The 17,342-nt window shown below is 35.0% G+C and overlaps 1 protein-coding gene across 3 annotated transcripts in view; it reads right to left on the reverse strand.

Annotated features, from left to right (window-relative positions):
- Positions 1-1,193: 1,193 nt before the first annotated feature.
- The window catches only part of ctnnal1 (catenin (cadherin-associated protein), alpha-like 1), a 64,069-nt gene continuing 47,920 nt past the window's right edge, over positions 1,194-17,342 (reverse strand). The window contains exons 7-19 of one of the 3 annotated variants that reach the window (XM_016515153.1): positions 16,410-16,610; positions 12,704-12,790; positions 11,290-11,448; positions 10,823-10,915; positions 9,028-9,178; positions 8,145-8,182; positions 8,001-8,051; positions 6,896-7,050; positions 6,600-6,648; positions 4,619-4,675; positions 3,385-3,504; positions 2,663-2,746; positions 1,194-1,652 (exon numbers count right to left, since the gene is read on the reverse strand). In XM_016515153.1, the coding sequence (XP_016370639.1) occupies positions 1,488-1,652; positions 2,663-2,746; positions 3,385-3,504; positions 4,619-4,675; positions 6,600-6,648; positions 6,896-7,050; positions 8,001-8,051; positions 8,145-8,182; positions 9,028-9,178; positions 10,823-10,915; positions 11,290-11,448; positions 12,704-12,790; positions 16,410-16,610 (1,410 nt within the window). In that variant the 3' untranslated portion in view covers positions 1,194-1,487. Of the gene's footprint in view, positions 1,653-2,662; positions 2,747-3,384; positions 3,505-4,618; positions 4,676-6,599; positions 6,649-6,895; positions 7,051-8,000; positions 8,052-8,144; positions 8,183-9,027; positions 9,179-10,822; positions 10,916-11,289; positions 11,449-12,703; positions 12,794-16,409; positions 16,611-17,342 lie in introns of all 3 variants that reach the window. The other 2 variants (XM_016515160.1, XM_016515145.1) reach the window with 2 other exon arrangements.

Genomic DNA, 17,342 nt, shown 5'->3' on the forward strand with positions numbered 1-17,342 from the left:
TTTTAAACTTACACCACTGTGTATGCAAGTTTTGGGTCAGTATGTAAACGTGTATTTTCAATATAGCTGAACATATAACCGACAGAAAACATTTCAATAGTCTTGATGTTAGTATGTGCTTTTAATAAATGTGTTGATTGAAGACAATATGTCGTTAGTTTGGAGAAATGTGTAAAACTGAATAAGCATGTCAAGTTTTGTGCATAAATAAATCACTCGGACATAATTATTTTAAGAAAAATAATGTATATTTAGATTTCATTTGATCTGATTTCACAATCATTCAATGGTCCAACTCCAACACTAATACAACTTTAGGTCATAGCTGCACAATCATCTCTAAAGCTTATGGTTTGACTGACTGTAGTATAAATCAGAGGAACATTTTGGCAAAGTATCAACTAGAATTGGTGTGTGAATGGAAACCCAATTCTGAAGAGCCTTTTAATCTGTGCCATACTAAAAAGTTGCTCTTCAGTACACGACATCTTAAACTATTGATTTATATACCGCTTTACTCTAACCTTTTAGGTTAATGTACCAAAGCTTGACTTACATTGTTATGACTGAAGTAAAAATACAAATCACAGTGACCTACAAGGCAGTCAATACTATTACAAGGCTGTCACTCCTACGAAAGTACATTTAAAGAGACAGTTTGCCCGAAAATGAAAATCCTGTCATTAATTACTTGCCCTCGTGTCATTCCAAAACTGTATGATCTTCTATGGAACATAAAAGATGCTGTTTTGAAATAAGTTTCAACTATTTTGTCAATACAATGAAAGTCAGTGGGGTCTACAACAACAAAGGAGTTTTTTGAGACTTCAAAATCACTTGATTTTGTGTTTCACAGAAGTCATACTGGCTTGGAATGACATGAGGGTAAGCAAACGATAACAGAATTTTCATTTTTGGGTGAACTATCCCTTTAAAAGGAACCGTCTTTTTCATTATCGTCCTTCAGAAATGCCTCTTTGGAAAGTAACATTCCCTGCTGTAAACTCTCAAACAGAATCAAGATGCTGATTTCTCATACTAATATCCAAAGTCACTGAATTTCCTTCAGCATTGAGCAGACTGCCCTGTGGCAAGACCAGTGTAGAAAGATACATGGATATGAAGATGGATATATTTGGCATTGTACACGAGGCAGTTTTGTTAAATACAGTGTGCAGAGTTTTTTTTTTTGTATCAAAACTTTTATCATGTACACCTCAATGTTGGCTAATCACGAGAAACGCAGCTGAATATTGTTTCGGTTAAAACCGTAGCTTATTTACCAGCCATTACACTTGAAAGAGTCTCATAATGACTTGAACACATGCAATCAATGAAGGGTTTTTTCGTCAATATTTTTTGGTGTCTGGAATGCGGCTGGTAATGCTAACGCTATTGTACACCACAAAGCGAATGGGCAGAAGCACAAAGAATGGCACGTTGTGAGCGAGTGCATTGCACTGTGTGTGTGAGAACAGGCAGAAGCGCTATTTGCTCTCCAGGAATGTTAGACTGGCCATGTGCTGCTCAAGGGATTTGACCCCAAAGCCGTTGGAGCCTTTGCCATTCAGAGTTTCCTCGCTGACGGTCGTGTTCAGCTGCTTCTCCCTCCAGTGCTGAGGTGAAGCCACACAGCTGCGTTCTGATTTACACTGGAATTAAAGGTAGAAGATAGAGTTTAATATAAACATGCTCTAAAGTTTGATCATGCACATTTTTTAATTGATGGAACAGAACATAAATCACACCAGAACATTGATTAAATAATAAGTTAGGATGCACAATATATCAGTTAAAAAGAAACATTTATTTAGAGCTTTTTAAATTGATTATTAACATTCAATATTGTAACACAATTTAATCAGCTAGAATTTTAATAACAGTGCATCCGTAACAATGACATAATAGCATAACACTGTGTCCTAACCAGTGTTATTTTAACATGGAGATACTATTATTTTTATTTTACTACATTTTTTTAAATTCATATTTAAATTAGTTTTTGTTTATATATTTTCTGTTTTCATTTTAATTTTGGTTCAAATTTGAGGAATTTTGTTGTTTGTCATTTTTATTTTATTTTTATTTCTATATACTTTTTGTTCATTTTATTTCAGTTGTTTTAAGTTGAGTTATTTTAGTATATCAAGTTAAATTAAATGAGAAATGAGAAATGTGACAACTGAAATATAAGCTGAAATAAAACATGTTAAAGTTTTGTATATTTTATTTTCAGCATCTAAAGTTTTTTTTGTGGCTTTAGTTTAACAAAGTTAACTATAGTAACCCTGGTCCTTATCACAATGCGATCCTTTACATGTAAATCTGAAATTTTGTCCTAACCAGCCACAACTGATAATAAAATTCAGGCTGATACTGATAAGCTGATGATTATTGTCTCAATGGCAAGCTGATAATTATTGTCTCATTATAATGTACAGTATGAAAAATGGATATTCCTTTTGAGATTTGCTAACACTGACATTTAAAAATGTTATCAAATCATTATATAGTTTTTAAAGATTAAGTAAGTGTTAGATGACGGCTTGAATGTAATCTAAATATAAAAATACAGCTAATGAGCAAACACAATTAAATATATAACATCAACCGTTATGGATCAAATAAAAAAGTTAATCTAGATCGTCATGTTGCTACCTACCTTTCTGATGAGCTTATTACAGATGGGCAGTAAATAGACCACCACTGTCAAGATGCCTTTTGTATTCTGTATGGATGAGTCAACCTGAACGAGACAAGAAAAACAGATGGATCATTAGCTGACCAAACTACCCAAAATACCGTTCTGTTAACAAGTACACCTTGTGGCTGCTTGTTTGGGCCCACATTTCAGTCAAGCTATCATTTTGCAGCGACAACAATCTATACATTATATACTATACATAACAAACTGGTTCACATATAATTGGTTGTGAAATAATACGCGAGGGCTCCAGAAGACAAGCTGGGAGATCCTGATTAAGCTTGTTTTTCCAGAGCTTATTTTCTTGGTTCCACAGCACGACACGAACATAGCCTCTATAAACCTATTTAAACCTGCCTCTGGCTGTGACCTTTGCTTTATCAAAACAGAAGGATGACCCTGGACAGCATGCCATTTTATCAGGTTAAATGGAGTCAGGAAATAGAGTGAGGTCAGCGTCTTTGCAGGAGCAACAGATCTATTATCTAATCACATGTGGCAGTAACCTGTGACTAAATTCAGATGAATCTATATCATTTGAATCCTCAGATTCTAAATTATGAATTAAAGTGCATTACTGGATTAAACTGTCAAGTCAAACAGACAAAAACCCTACTCATGTCTTATCTGCTCCATTCACTGATGTACAAGAAGAGTCTGTAGCTGTTATACTGCATTACCTTCTGAAAGATGGCACTCTTGCCCTGAACCGGAGTCTTGGCACAGACCTGCAGCTGTTGACATGCGTCTGACAGCTTCTCCGTCTCAGATAGAATAAGGATTCTGTCTTCATCCAGCAGCTATAACAGACACAACATGTGGCCTTAGCATTTAAAGCAGAACACTTGAGAGACGAGAACTCTAAACAAACTGTAACACAGCAGCTCTTTTGCTTGAAGACTCGTTTTCTACATTAGACATCATTTTTTATTATGTTCTTTAAAAATGGAGAAGTATAAACATGACATAGGCTGAATAGGACCACTTGACAATTTTGTTTAATTCAAGGAAAACAAGCTGATAGACTGGAAGTGGCTTTATTTTGCTTCAAAAGTTAGTTTTTCATTATATACCTATATATCAAATGTTTCTTAAGCAGCAAAAGCTGTTTTCAACATTGATAATAATAAGACAAGTTTCTTGAGCACTAAATCAGCATATGCTTTCATCTGACAATGAAGACTGAATTAATGATGCCGAAAATTCAGATTTGCCATCACAGGAATAAATTACAAATTATTACAAATAAATGATTGTAATAAATTACAAATTACAAAATAGAAAACAGTTATTTTTAACCTGAAATTACTGTGAGAATAAAATATTTATTTTAAAAAAACAAAAAAAATCATAAATTACAGAATATATATATATATATATTATACATACACATACACATACACACACACACACACACACACACACACACACACACTATTATATTGTGGCATTTTGTTTTTTTATGCACATAGCATTGCTTTCCTTTCTACGATCCTTTCAGGACTTCCTGTGGCAAGGACAAATTTAACAATCTAATAGCCCTAATTGAGACTTTCACGCAAAACTACATTACAGGTTTGCCAAAGTGAGGTAATTGCTGAATTTGAACTGATGGATAAATAAATGGACGTAAGCAATTTGATTTAGCTGTACTCTGCTTACAGCTGGGGAAATGCATTGTGGGTCAGGCATGTTTGAGATTATTAATCAAACTGTGCAGTGTACCACAAGTGTCAGGCTCTGTGATTATGGATGAGTGGCCCCTGTCCGCCCCAGCCGGAGCAGGGTTAAGTAACACTGATCCACGTCTCTGTGGTCCCAATAAGATGGATGGCAGTCATTACAGTCCTTTATTTACAGGCGTCTAATTAAACTGTGGTACATAAGGGCCTGGTGGGCATGTGGGTGCGTTACCTGTGTGGAGAGAGAGTGGAGGATGTGGCACAGCTGGAGACCTTGGTCTGACAACACCTAGAAAACATTATATAATGTAAGGCCTTACTCTGTACCAGAGTAAATGTTACACAATTTTAATTTAGCAGGGTTATGAAATATAGTGATTAAAATCACACAACTAGTTTAAGGTGCATCAAGATTTTTTTTGCATTAAAGTAAATTGCCTAAAATGGATGAGTTTTTGCTTTGTTTCCCTATTGTTTTCAAGACTGCTGAAGGTAATGGCTGAAGTAGTTTGACCAATAGCGTGCAGTCCTTCTGGGCGTGTGAGAAGGTGGGATCTACAGAGAACGGTCAGAGCAATGCAAATACACGTACACATAATATGTGAAGCCTATAGAGCATGTCAATTGGAAAACAAAGCCAAAACCCAGACATTTTAGACAATTTAAAAATCCCAGCCAGGACATGTTCAGGAAAAAGTGGATGTATGGTCACCCTAAGTTATTTCCACATAAAGGCCCATTCACACCAAGAATGATAATGTTCAGTTTATTATTAGCACATGCAGCAGTTTTGTCATCTGTTACTTTAAATGCTCAAGCTATTTAAAGTCAAATTAATTCTGATTGGCTGTCAATGTTTTTATCATTCATCAGCTGAAAAAAAATGTATTCCAATGATATTGTGTTTCTGTGTTTTATCATTATAAAACGTATTACTCTGTGTTATATGATTATATAACTCCTATTCTCATAGAATTAGAACGATTATTACAATATTTGCAACATCTCCCGCCATTTATTTCAAGTGTCCAATACCAAGTCCTATCTATTTGACATCTACTCACAAAAATTACTCAGTGCGCCTTTAACATCCCACTGATAATAATAATAATAATCTTTATTTTCTATAGTGCGCCGCCTTTAAATGTTACTTCTCAAAGCGCTTTACATGACAAATAAAACATCAAAATACACCATATAAAAAATTATGAAAATAACATGCATTCAAAACACTTAAAAATAGAAATAATATAAAATTTATATAAAAATTCACATAAAAGCTACCCTAAAGAAATGTGTTTTAAGGCGAGATTTAAAAATGTTAAGAGAATTCACCTGCCTTATTTCAATTTCTTATTTTCAATGATATTGAGGACTGACATCTCAGTGAAAATGCCTCAAGAAAATGTCAAAAGTGGCATTCAGTAGTCAAATGAAATGATTAGTGTCATGCTGTGTCATGTCAAAATTATCGTAATTACCAGGAGATTTTTTTCTGAGCAGTTAAGATCCTCAGAAATAGTTTGTTACTATGGAAATGCTCATAATTTCATAATTGATCCATGTAAAAAAAATAAAAATACCATGGCAAAATACTTAATCGTTATATTAAATCACCTCTATACACTCTTGCACAGTCTTGAACAAATCAAATCAGGTAACATTGGCATAAAAAACAGCAAATCAAACAGAAATTTGTAATGTATGAAGTAACATGGTCAATGGCTTTTGTTTTGTTTTTCGTTGAAATCAACGATCAAGTTAGATAACTTGGAGACTTTGTTACTTAAAATTATGAGTTTCCAAGTTGTAATTGTGAGTTTTACGTGAACTGTTTACTAGTAAGAAACTCAGAATTGTGGGAATTGCAACATGAAGTCAAAAAAGGCCATAAAAAGAGGTACACAGATGTATTAAAGGAACTTTGCTGTGCTGTTCTGCTGTGACGTTGAGCAGGTAAGCTTGCTCTGTCAGATAAGAGGTTGTGTTTGGGTGGAAGCCAGTGTGCCCTACTAATAGAACGACACACTGTCTAATCAGCATTTCCTTCCCATTCACATCACACATCCTGCTCTGGATCACAGTATCTCACAAATGACAGCTGGCCCTTTTAATAATATATTGATCCATCATTTCCAGGGGATTCATTGCTCTTAATGGCACCTCGAACAGATTCAATTAAAAAACCTATGAGAGAGAATGAACGCTGGTACCTCAGCTTGGTGGAATAGATCCAAAGTTGTCTTCAGTAGGCCTTCCCCCCTTAATCACAGATGGCAAAACAGCAGAGAGTTAATGAAACATCCTCAGGAGATCCATAAAACCGATTGTGTAGGTTGACAGAAAGTGCAGATAAACAACAACATGGTTTAGTTTTTCTGAACAGACATTTTTCATAAAGCTTAAACTTTCCATCATGCTGTCCTTAATTTCCTGTGTAATAAAACACTACTGGAACCAATCTGATAAATGGCCTATGAATTTTATGAAAAGGTTTCCAGGGAGTTACCTGGTGAAGAGGTACATGGAATACGCCATGCTGGATATGATCTGACACAGTCGAACCATCTCGTGGTCCTGCTCGTCCCAGCGCTCCACCTCTGAGTCCACATCTGAGGTGAAGAGACACAGTTCCAGCCCCAGCTTAGCGATGGTGGTTTGCTCCTATATAAATGAACATTAGAAGACTCTTCAGATCATGGCCACAAGGATACATTTAGGCGAAATTAATACTGACATATTACATAATGGTTATTTAAATATGTATCGCAGAGGTTACGTTAACAGAGAATTTTCCACCGCTCACCATATTATAAAAAGCTAAATAATAATGCATCTGATATACTGCACTTCCAAGCTTTAAAAACATTCCCACACTCAAAAAATAAACCTGTTACAAATTGTTTTCAGTATATGAAAGTGCTGAAATAAAATCAATTATAATTATTAGATGGAAAAACATAAAATCCTTGCCAACTACTTGAAATGAGGTATTAAAATTTGTCAAATAAATTAAGCTACTGTAAATAGAAAAAAAAGTAAAAACTAATAAAAAAATGACAAAGGCACATAACAAACATACTAATACTTCAATTAAAATGAAAATTGAAAATATAAAAATAAAAGCTAATTTAAAATATTAACAAATACTATAATAGTATATATAAATAATATGAAAATAACATCATCTGGTAAGACTAAACATGCTCTAAAAGTGTTATATATGCAATCGTTTGAGGTTTTCAAATGATTTTTAATTAATAAATCAAACTAAATCAACCAGTTTCATCACACTTAGGCTGATCAGTTGTCCATTTAAGTTCTTTAAATCCTAATAAACTTAAATTGTAGCTCATGTTTTGTCAAGTCCAGGCCATTACAGACTTTATCTTTTATTTAGGTTTTGGGGGTCGTGGACTTAAAATGCAAATATTGTAATCTACATATGGAAATGTAATGGCAAACATCTATATAATTTTCAGGACAAAAAATACAAATAAGGTAAAGAATAGAACATGACGAAAAATATTCAACCCAGTCTGTCAAACTGACAGATGAAAAATGTCATTACTCCAACTTGTTCGTACATAACGTTTTATTAGGAGAAATTGTACCTCAGCGTCAAGTTTGGCAGCCTTGACTGTCTTCAGGTTGGCAGAATGCTTCTAGAAAAGAGATGAATCAGTAAATTTGATAAGATATGATATGGTAAGAGAAATTTGTAATAACATTTTTAAAAAATTGCTTTTAAGGCTCACCCCTGGTCTCGGTAGAGAGAGAAATGTTTTCTTATCACCTAAAATGAAGACATTTTAAGTATTACGACCAAAAATATCTACATAATTATAATTTACATACAGGACCCTATATAAAAATACATGTCTAGCCTGAAAATGGCTGTGGATAATGATGTGGATGAACAGAAACAAAGGCAGGATCTTGGGGGATGACAGTTTGTTTTGGGAAATATCTCGGATGGCACTGATGATGACTGGGAGCCTCTCGTCTGGAACAAAAACATCTCCCCAGGCACCGGGTTTCTGTCATGTTACTGATGCCTTCCTTCAGACTCTGACAAGTATCGTTGCCACATAAAGATCTTTATGAACTGCGTGAGAAAACCACAGTTTCAGCCGGAAGAGCCGCCATCGCTCAAACACATCCTTGAGCGCTATGTCCAAATACAGATGAGTGAAAGGACTCTCACAGACCTGTAATCTCACTGGGGCCGCAGCAATGCACCCTTAACCTTGCCTACAGAGATTTATCCAGCCTCTATTCAATTACCTCATGTGAGGGATGTGGATGCAGTGTAAATGTCAAAGCCGCACATCTTTAGCGGCTAGAAAAGATTGCAATCTGGCCTCAAGGAAAAAGACCTTTAAAAACTGTTATCGCTGGCCTGCCTATAGGCATGAACAAATGCATTTTGTGCACCTGAAAATAACTGCTACTGATGCATTCAAAGCACCCATGAAATCTATATTACAATATTGTGGTATGTACTGTGGTAAATGCAGATATCATAAAATACATAAACGTCTTTCATATCTTGGGCTGGAAAAAGAAGCTGTTTGAGTTTGTAGTCCTAAAAGTCAGCCTACAAATTGATGTCATGACTGAATGGCTTGATTAACGCACCTCTGCGGCCCTCAAACACATCGTTGATCTCCTTCAGTAGGATGGCCATGTCACACAGCTGGGACTCCCAGGCCTCGCAAAACACATCCAGGTTTTCTTTGGCAATCTTGCTGGTGGGGTGCAGAGCAAGGGTCTGCGCTGCTGAGATGATCTGAGAGAAGAAATTGAGAGGAAACGCTTTTATAAAACTGTTATTAATTTTTAACTCCGTTTTAAATGTAAGACAGTTCCAAGGTTTAGGGTCAGTGTGATTTTTTTTTTATCAATACTTTTATTTTGCAAGGATGGATTATCAAATGTATAAACAAATGTATTATCAAAAATGTATTAATGGATTATCAAATATAACAGTACATTAATACATGTACCAATACATTATAATCTTAATAAATATTTATTTTTTCAAATAAATGCTGTTATAATATATTCAATCGAAGAAAAATCCTGACGAAGAATCCTGAAAAAAAATATTATCACATCTTTGCCATCACAGGAATAAATTGCATTGTATTCAAATAGAAACAAACAAATTATATATATTCAAATAGAAAACTGTTATTTTATTACTTATTTATTACTTTTTTATTATATTATTGTAATGCAGCCATGATGAGCATAAGAGACTTCTTTCAAAAACATAAAAAAATCAAACGCTAATATATATAATAAAATTAAAAAACGATATATATATATATATATATAAATAAATAACCTTTCCTGGGTGCATAGGTAAGAAAACTGATGTAATGGCTGCCGAAAATTCCATATTGCCCTCACAGGAATAAATTACATTTTAAAATATATTAAAATAGAAAACAGTTAGTTTAAATTGTAATTATAAATCACAATATTACTGTTTTACTGTACTTTTGATCAAATTAATGGAGCCTTGGTGAGCATAAGAGACTTCCTTCAAAAACCTCAGTGTTGTGTAATTTTTGATGCGACTGCATAATTAGACTCTTGTGCAACATCTGAATATCAATATTCATCGTTGGTTTCTTTCAGTGTCCCACAGCATAAATGCACCATCTAACTTTCGGCAACTGCATAATTATGATTTACAGCTTATTGGGAGGATGTTTCAAAAAACAAACACAGCGAAACAGAGCTCGTCTCCACTGAGGGTGTGGATTTAGCTGGTAATTACCTGTGGCTTTTGGAATTACTGATAAAGCAACTCATTATCATGCACCCCTGAAGCTGCCGCTCACCCGCTGTGCTCTTATTGGCTGCCTGATCTTTAGTCCTCATCATTATTGGCTGGTGAGGTGAGGTTGCCCTTTCTAAGAACACTCATTCCTGCATGCAATCTGATATGCTAATGAAGCATGCTGATGAAACACACTGCAAATATACTCGGTTAAATATTACATTCTGCGTATTGCCCCAATCTTACCTTTTCTTTTTCATTTTATATGTTAACTACTGTTTGTATTGAAAAAGAAAACAAGCAAGACTTGAACCACAAAGATGATTTCGATGTTTTTTTCATCCAGCTGAAAATACATTTAATTGCAATTTCTTGCTATTTTATGCCTATGTGTGTGTGTGTTTGCCTCTGCTGTTTTTTTTTCCGTAATCAGAGCTGCAAAGTCAACAACAACAGTGCAAAATGTGTCAAATAAGCATTGGTGATTTTTGAAAAATAAGCACTAACTGAGGCGAATAACAATCTTCAGTTCTTTTATTAACAAAATCTATATTGTGTAAGTCTCTGAAAGCCTTGACAAAGAAGGTCTCAGCTAAGACGCCAGATTCCTGCTCTAATAGCAGACAACCTCTCTCTGTTTACCTGCGGACCAATGACACGGAAAGTTTCCTCAGCATGAATGCAGGTGATCTCTAGCGGCTCGGTCCCCGAAATGTGGCAGAGCAAACGACAAGTCTGAAATCAGAATAAACAGCACCACATTGAAGTTAACCCTATAGTTCAATTCAAACACTTTAGAAGATTATACGATATAGGTATTGTTAAACGCACTGCTATGCATCAATCTGACAATAAGTATTGAATGCACATATTATGGAATATAATAAGTATAATAATACCCATAATAATATTGAGTTTATTGAATAATATTGAGTTTATTGAATACTGAGTGAATTTTAATAATTTAATTTTGTATTATTGTGTCATTATTCAACAATGGTGTAAATTGGCCCTGCTGTTACATTGGTGTCTTCAGAATATTTTTGAAGATAAACTGCTTTGTAACCTAATCTTTGTCAGAACAAATAATATTAAATTGAGCCGCTCACCTCCACCAGTTGCTCTTTGTGTTCAGTCAGTGTGCCGGCATAATCAGCCACGGCCTCCAGGTTTCCATCCCCACCGGAGGCCTTCAGGGCCTTCAGCACCAGATGATCTGAATGCAGCTTCAGCAGCTCAGTAGCCCTTCCCACCGCTACCTTATGAAGCTGAACAAAAATTCCCCAGGTATTGGTATTAATTACATGCAAAACAAGACAATATTGTTTTAGCAACATACCTCAATGTTTTTATTTGTTATGAGCAAAATGAGCAATATGAATTATATGAAGTGTATGAACAACCGGTCAGCAATTGTACTGATGGGGCATTTACACGACACCGTTTTCAACTAAAAATATAAAACTTTTTATGCATTTTGGTCATTCACTTACATGACAATGGTGCTTTGGGTGCTTGAAAATGGGGTTCAAAGTGCAAGTTTTTGGAAATTATACTGTTATTGTCTCCATGCAAAATACAAAAACGTGAATTTGTGAAAACGGTTACGTCATGTGCATGCGTATTATATGTTCAGTCTATAGGCATGTGCAAGTTTATTTACAAACTGCTGGCCTGGCATGTATAAAATAGCCTTTTTAGTCATTTTTGCAGATCCATGTGAACGAGGATCATTTTGGCAACATCGTCTGTACACAAAACTTTTCAAAAACAAAGGAAAAACGTTTCTGTTTTTAGTACATCTTTGTCATGTAAGCGTACTCTCATTTAATAATAATAATAAATAAATAAATATATATATATATATATTTTAAATAAATTATTCATTTTTTTGTATCGTTCCCAATAAGGTCTTATGTCATATATACAGGACATAAGACCCCACACACAGTACTTTTTTAAATTTCTGCATATATCGAGAGACTGTGGAACCTCTTTGAACTCTTTGCATTTTTTTTTTTGACTGTTTATTCTTTAGTTCTGTAATGCCTGTTAACAAATAACTTATATAATTTATGTTGTTACAGTATGTTGTTATGTCTCAATAAAAAAAAGCAATTGTGCTCATTTAAGTGTCACAAAGCAGCTTTCATTTCAAGTCATCTTCAAAGTCATGAAAGCTGACTTGCAGACTAGTAAGTGAACCAGATTCAGTAACCTAATGTATTAAGTGAATGATTCATTACAAAATGATAACTCTGATTTTCTGAATCTTTCTGAGCCATTCATCCAAAAAATTAACTTATAAGAGTCACTTGTTCGTGAATCAGACTACAGTGGCTTGATTGACATTCATGACATTCAATTCACAACTTGAGTAAATATGTCATGGCACTGTAAATTCAGCATAATGACACAGGAAACACTGGGATGGACGCCTTTGAAGAAAGATTTAGATTTTGATTTAGATGCTTTGGCTCATGGGATTCATTCCCTGCACACAGCTGGTCACAAGAATCTCACCTCTCGCCTGAGATCACTGATACTCTGACAAGTCTTCAAAATAGAGAGCTCCATCTCGTCTGTGGCCTCTTTGGCTTTAAGCGATTGCTGCTGGAGGGGAAAAGAAACAGAAACAAAGATAGAAAGAGAATTTAATGCACTGCAAACATGATGAATTTCAACCAGTTGATCATGCACCATCCATGTTGAAGAGCTGTCAAGTTTCAACACAAGTGTCAGTGTCCCAAGCAACCTGAAAGATGGACTTTGTAAGACATGACAGTCTTTATCCACAGTTTTCTCTTCAGAGGACAGGCAGACAGGTGGGTGGGATTGCTTTCAGATGGGATTACGACGGGGTGCCAACATAAACGCGCCACAGAAGCCGTGTGAATGTTTGAAGCGCTCTCATCGTCTGTGCTTTACTCTGAGACATCACACTGGGACTTAAACAGTCATTGAACTTCAGTGAACACACTCCGAATACAGTATTTCTGTCACTGAAATGGTGGACAAGTAAAGCGGGGAACAACCCAGATATTACCATGTAAAAACAACACTGTCTCTAAATAAGTTTTGGCTGATGACAGCAGAGACATGTACATAGTCGTAAATATTCAAGGACTGGTAGACAGAAAGAAGAAATAAATTGCAGTGCTTGAGGGAGGCAAATTCATGCCCATGGTCTGTTCACTGACAGTTGCACTCAAAAATGTCAGGAGCTTGTTTAAATGGAAGTTCCGAGCCGATGGGTGTTTATAAAGAGTCCATAAATGATGCTTCTGAGGACGAACAAATCACTAGATTTGAAGTTTGTAAGATTGCCATCAGTGTTTTGTCTGAAAATGAACAAATTAGTATTCTACAAGCAGAAGCGTATATTTCACTTTGTGTTCTGAGTTGTTTGTGGGCAAAAAAACAAAATAAAACTGTATTTATTCCTTTTTGGGGAACAGGAATTATGATCATAATGTCTATAATTTTAAAAGACTCTTTCAAATTTCCACACTAAACTATTATTTTGGTTTGACCCCTTTCAGATAAATCATCCCCTAAATATCATGTAAAACAAAACAAACTGTCACTTTAGATGTTGGTCTCTTCCTGTCTAAGTGGGCGATTCTGGGGCAGAATCAGCTGCAATGAGGACCACACATCAAACGTCTGGCTGCATGAGACTAATGAACACTGGGAAACTGTTTAATCAGAAGCAGGCATAACGTCCTCAAAAACTACAGATGAGAAGATAACTGTGTCTGAAACATCACATTTTGACCAATACATTTCCATGACCTTTTCAGTCAGCTGTGATTTCTGAATTTATAAAAATCATTTGAATTCAGACCAATTCCCCTATGTATCATTCAACTCAATAATGTGGTTGCAAATCAGACTGCGGCTTGTGAGCAAGTTTTGCTACATACCCAAGTGCAATTTCTAGCCTAAAAAATAGTTCAGCAAATAACTTGAAAAGCTTATATTAATAGAAATTCCAGAACTTTTCCTTGACTTTAAAGATTTGATTTATGTCCATGACTTTTCTAGGCCTGGAAAATAATAATTTTTAATTACCTAATATTTAGGTTTTCCATGACTGTGGGAACCCTACATTTCATACATTTTTATCTCATATTTTTTGGCTACTATTCATATTCGCCATGTGTTCTTGTGAGATCGCGGTACTAGTAATGCCGAGGTCATGGCTTTGATTCCCAGGAAATCCATTTAAAGCACCAGAAGTCACTTCAGACAAATGCATAAGAATAAAAGTTAACATTTCAACGTTCCATTTTTTTTTTTTAATTGTGAAGATTTTACGTTTTCCTGTATATGTAAAGTGAAAGAAAACGTCAAAAACTGCAGTGACTCAATCTTTTTCCTTGAAAAGGGTTTTTCTTTCACAAGCCATTCAGTATATAGCAATGAATACCACGTCAGTTATCAACCTTCAAATTAATGCTGCTATTAAACCATTATATGCATTTGTTCTTCATTTTTTCATATATTTTCTTTTTTTTCCATGTTTTCCTTCTTTGTGACTCTTTCGTTTCTTTTCATCCCTCTATGGTTTAAAGCAGTGGTTTTGGCTAAATATCACATTAAGAAATGTAAACCCTCCTTTACTATATTTCTTAGATTTTGTGAGAATATTTCAAACTGTGCTTTCAAAGAAAACTAAGTAGAAAGATTGGAAACGTTTGCTCCTCAATGTCAAAATAGCTACTATTTTAGTGCTGTTCTGATTTATATCTTTATTAGTCATGAGTCCATTAAATTTCAAATCTTGCTTTTTTTGTATGTCAGTGTGGTGTGCCTTATGATGTTGATATGTTCCTTGTCTTGCATTGTACATGTGCAATAAAAAATTTAAATGACAGTAAAGACATTAATAATTTTAATAAAGATTTCTATTTTAAATCATTTCAAACAATTCACATTTCTATTTTGCATTTCATATTTATATTTCAGTCTTTCTGCTCTGTGAAAAATTAAAACACTTCCACACAATTATTGAGCAGCATAACCATTTTCAGCTATACTGTATATAACAGCTATAATAAGAAGAAATGTTTTTTGAGCAGCAATCAGCATGATTTCTGGAGGATCATGTGACACTGAAAACTGGAGTAATGAAGCTTTAGCAGGACAGGAAAAATACATTTTAAAATATATTCAAATAGAAAGCAGTTCTTTCAAATTGTAGATTGTAGAAAATGTTACTGACCCCCTTTTGAAGCATGTATTTAGCCCATATATAATTTTAAAAATGTCATGACATAGTTTCCCAAGAAGCAAAAAAATAAATAAAAAACAATAAAAAATAATATAAATTATATTTTTGAGCGTTAAATAATCTCTTTAGTATTTGGCATTCAAACCAACCGCAGCCAATCAGCAAACAAGAAGCATTCATGTTCATTTTTCCACACAAGAACAAGAAAAAAAGCATATCGTGCTTTATCGTGTCAGAATGCTAGCTAATGTTTTGATGGGAAGTTCGGCAACTGTGCTACAGAAAGCTGAGCGAACACTAAAGTCAAGAGTCGTTGCTATGGAAATGATACAGCGTCTTGGTGTAAAATGGCGAGTAACACTACTATACCGCACATAGAACCCATTATAATCAGTAATTCTGTCACTGAACGAGAGCTACAGTAAACAGATGTCGCATTCTATTTCTGACGCACTCCACACACTTGCTCTACTGCGCTAACTGGACAAATAGATATGGAAAGTTCGCTTTGATTCATCCAGTGTAGCCGTTGCAGAACATTTTTTTTTGCAAGTTTCGGGCTCATACATCTTTGGTGCAAACTAGCCTTAACCAAACACCCCCAAAAACATCTCAGCGCCCCCATTTCAAAATTATTAAGCAGGAAAAAATAAACACCTATAGATTTGCACTGCAAGACTTATTTTTCCCAATGTATGAGGCACAGTGAGGGTGTGAGGTTCATTAACAGTTACTCCACAGGAGGGTAGACATGCAGAACATCCTTCACACACTGCACAACAAAGACGTGAAGGACAGATGTCCAAACCAAGTGAAAAGTTTGTGTTAAGATATGAATATAAGAGCAAGTTAAGGACACAAAATCAATGTCATACAGCTACACTGGGATGCAGCTTGGAGTTTTCCTCCCGGTGCCACCATCAAGTGAGACTCAAGTCATGCGGTGAATGACTAGTCAGTGCAATCCCTAATGTGTGTATGTGTCCATCTTACCGCGTGTCTCCATGTGTTGATGAGCTGTTTGGTCTCCTGACGTGTGATCTGGCAGAGCTGTATGATTGTCTCTCTCTGCTCGTGGCTGGTGTAGGCAGAGTCTGTAAAGTCTTCGGTTTTCTCCATCAGAGCTTCCAGCTGAGCCGCCACAGCCTCACAGGACACACAGCACAGAGAGTCTCTCAGACCCTCCACTTTAACCTGAAAGACAAACATCTGATGAGATACTGATTCATGATATACCAGTCATTGGCTAATGTCTGCATTTTTCATATTATATGGGATATTTAATTTTTTCAACCCATTCATAGCATTAAAATAATTATCACTATCAGTCAAAATTTATTTTGCTTCTGCAAAATTTTGTAGACCACCTTAATGAGTGAAGTGTGTAATCTCAGTACCAATAGTAGCACCAAACATAATTTGTATTCAGAAGTTCCTGGTTGGCAAGATTTTGTAATGTTTTTGAGAGAATCTCTTACGCTCACCAAGGCTGCATTTATTTGATCAAAAATACAGTAATATTGTGAAATATATTATTACAATTTCAAGTAACTGTTTTCTATTGTAATGTATTTTAAAATGTCATTTATTCCTGTGATGGCAAAGCTAAATTTTCAGCAGCCATTACTTCAGTGTCACATGATCCTTCAGAAATCATTCTAAGACGCTGAATAGAAAGTTAAAAAGAACACAGTTTATTTGAAATCAAAAACTTTTGTAAAATTGTATTGACTGTTACTTTTGATCAATTGAATGTGTCTGTGATGAAAAAAGTATCAATTTCTTTCTTTTTCTTTCAAAAAAAAAAGACCCCAAACTTTTGAACCGTAGCATATATTTTTTTTGACTGGTTGAACAATACTTTTTTTTTTTTTTTTTTTTTTTAAAAAAGGGTTTAAAAACCACAAAGTATTTTTTGGTCCTCCC

This window comes from Sinocyclocheilus rhinocerous, unplaced genomic scaffold, assembly GCF_001515625.1.
Source record: "Sinocyclocheilus rhinocerous isolate Xijiao unplaced genomic scaffold, SAMN03320098_v1.1 scaffold492, whole genome shotgun sequence".
In the NCBI taxonomy this organism is placed as follows: domain Eukaryota; kingdom Metazoa; phylum Chordata; class Actinopteri; order Cypriniformes; family Cyprinidae; genus Sinocyclocheilus; species Sinocyclocheilus rhinocerous.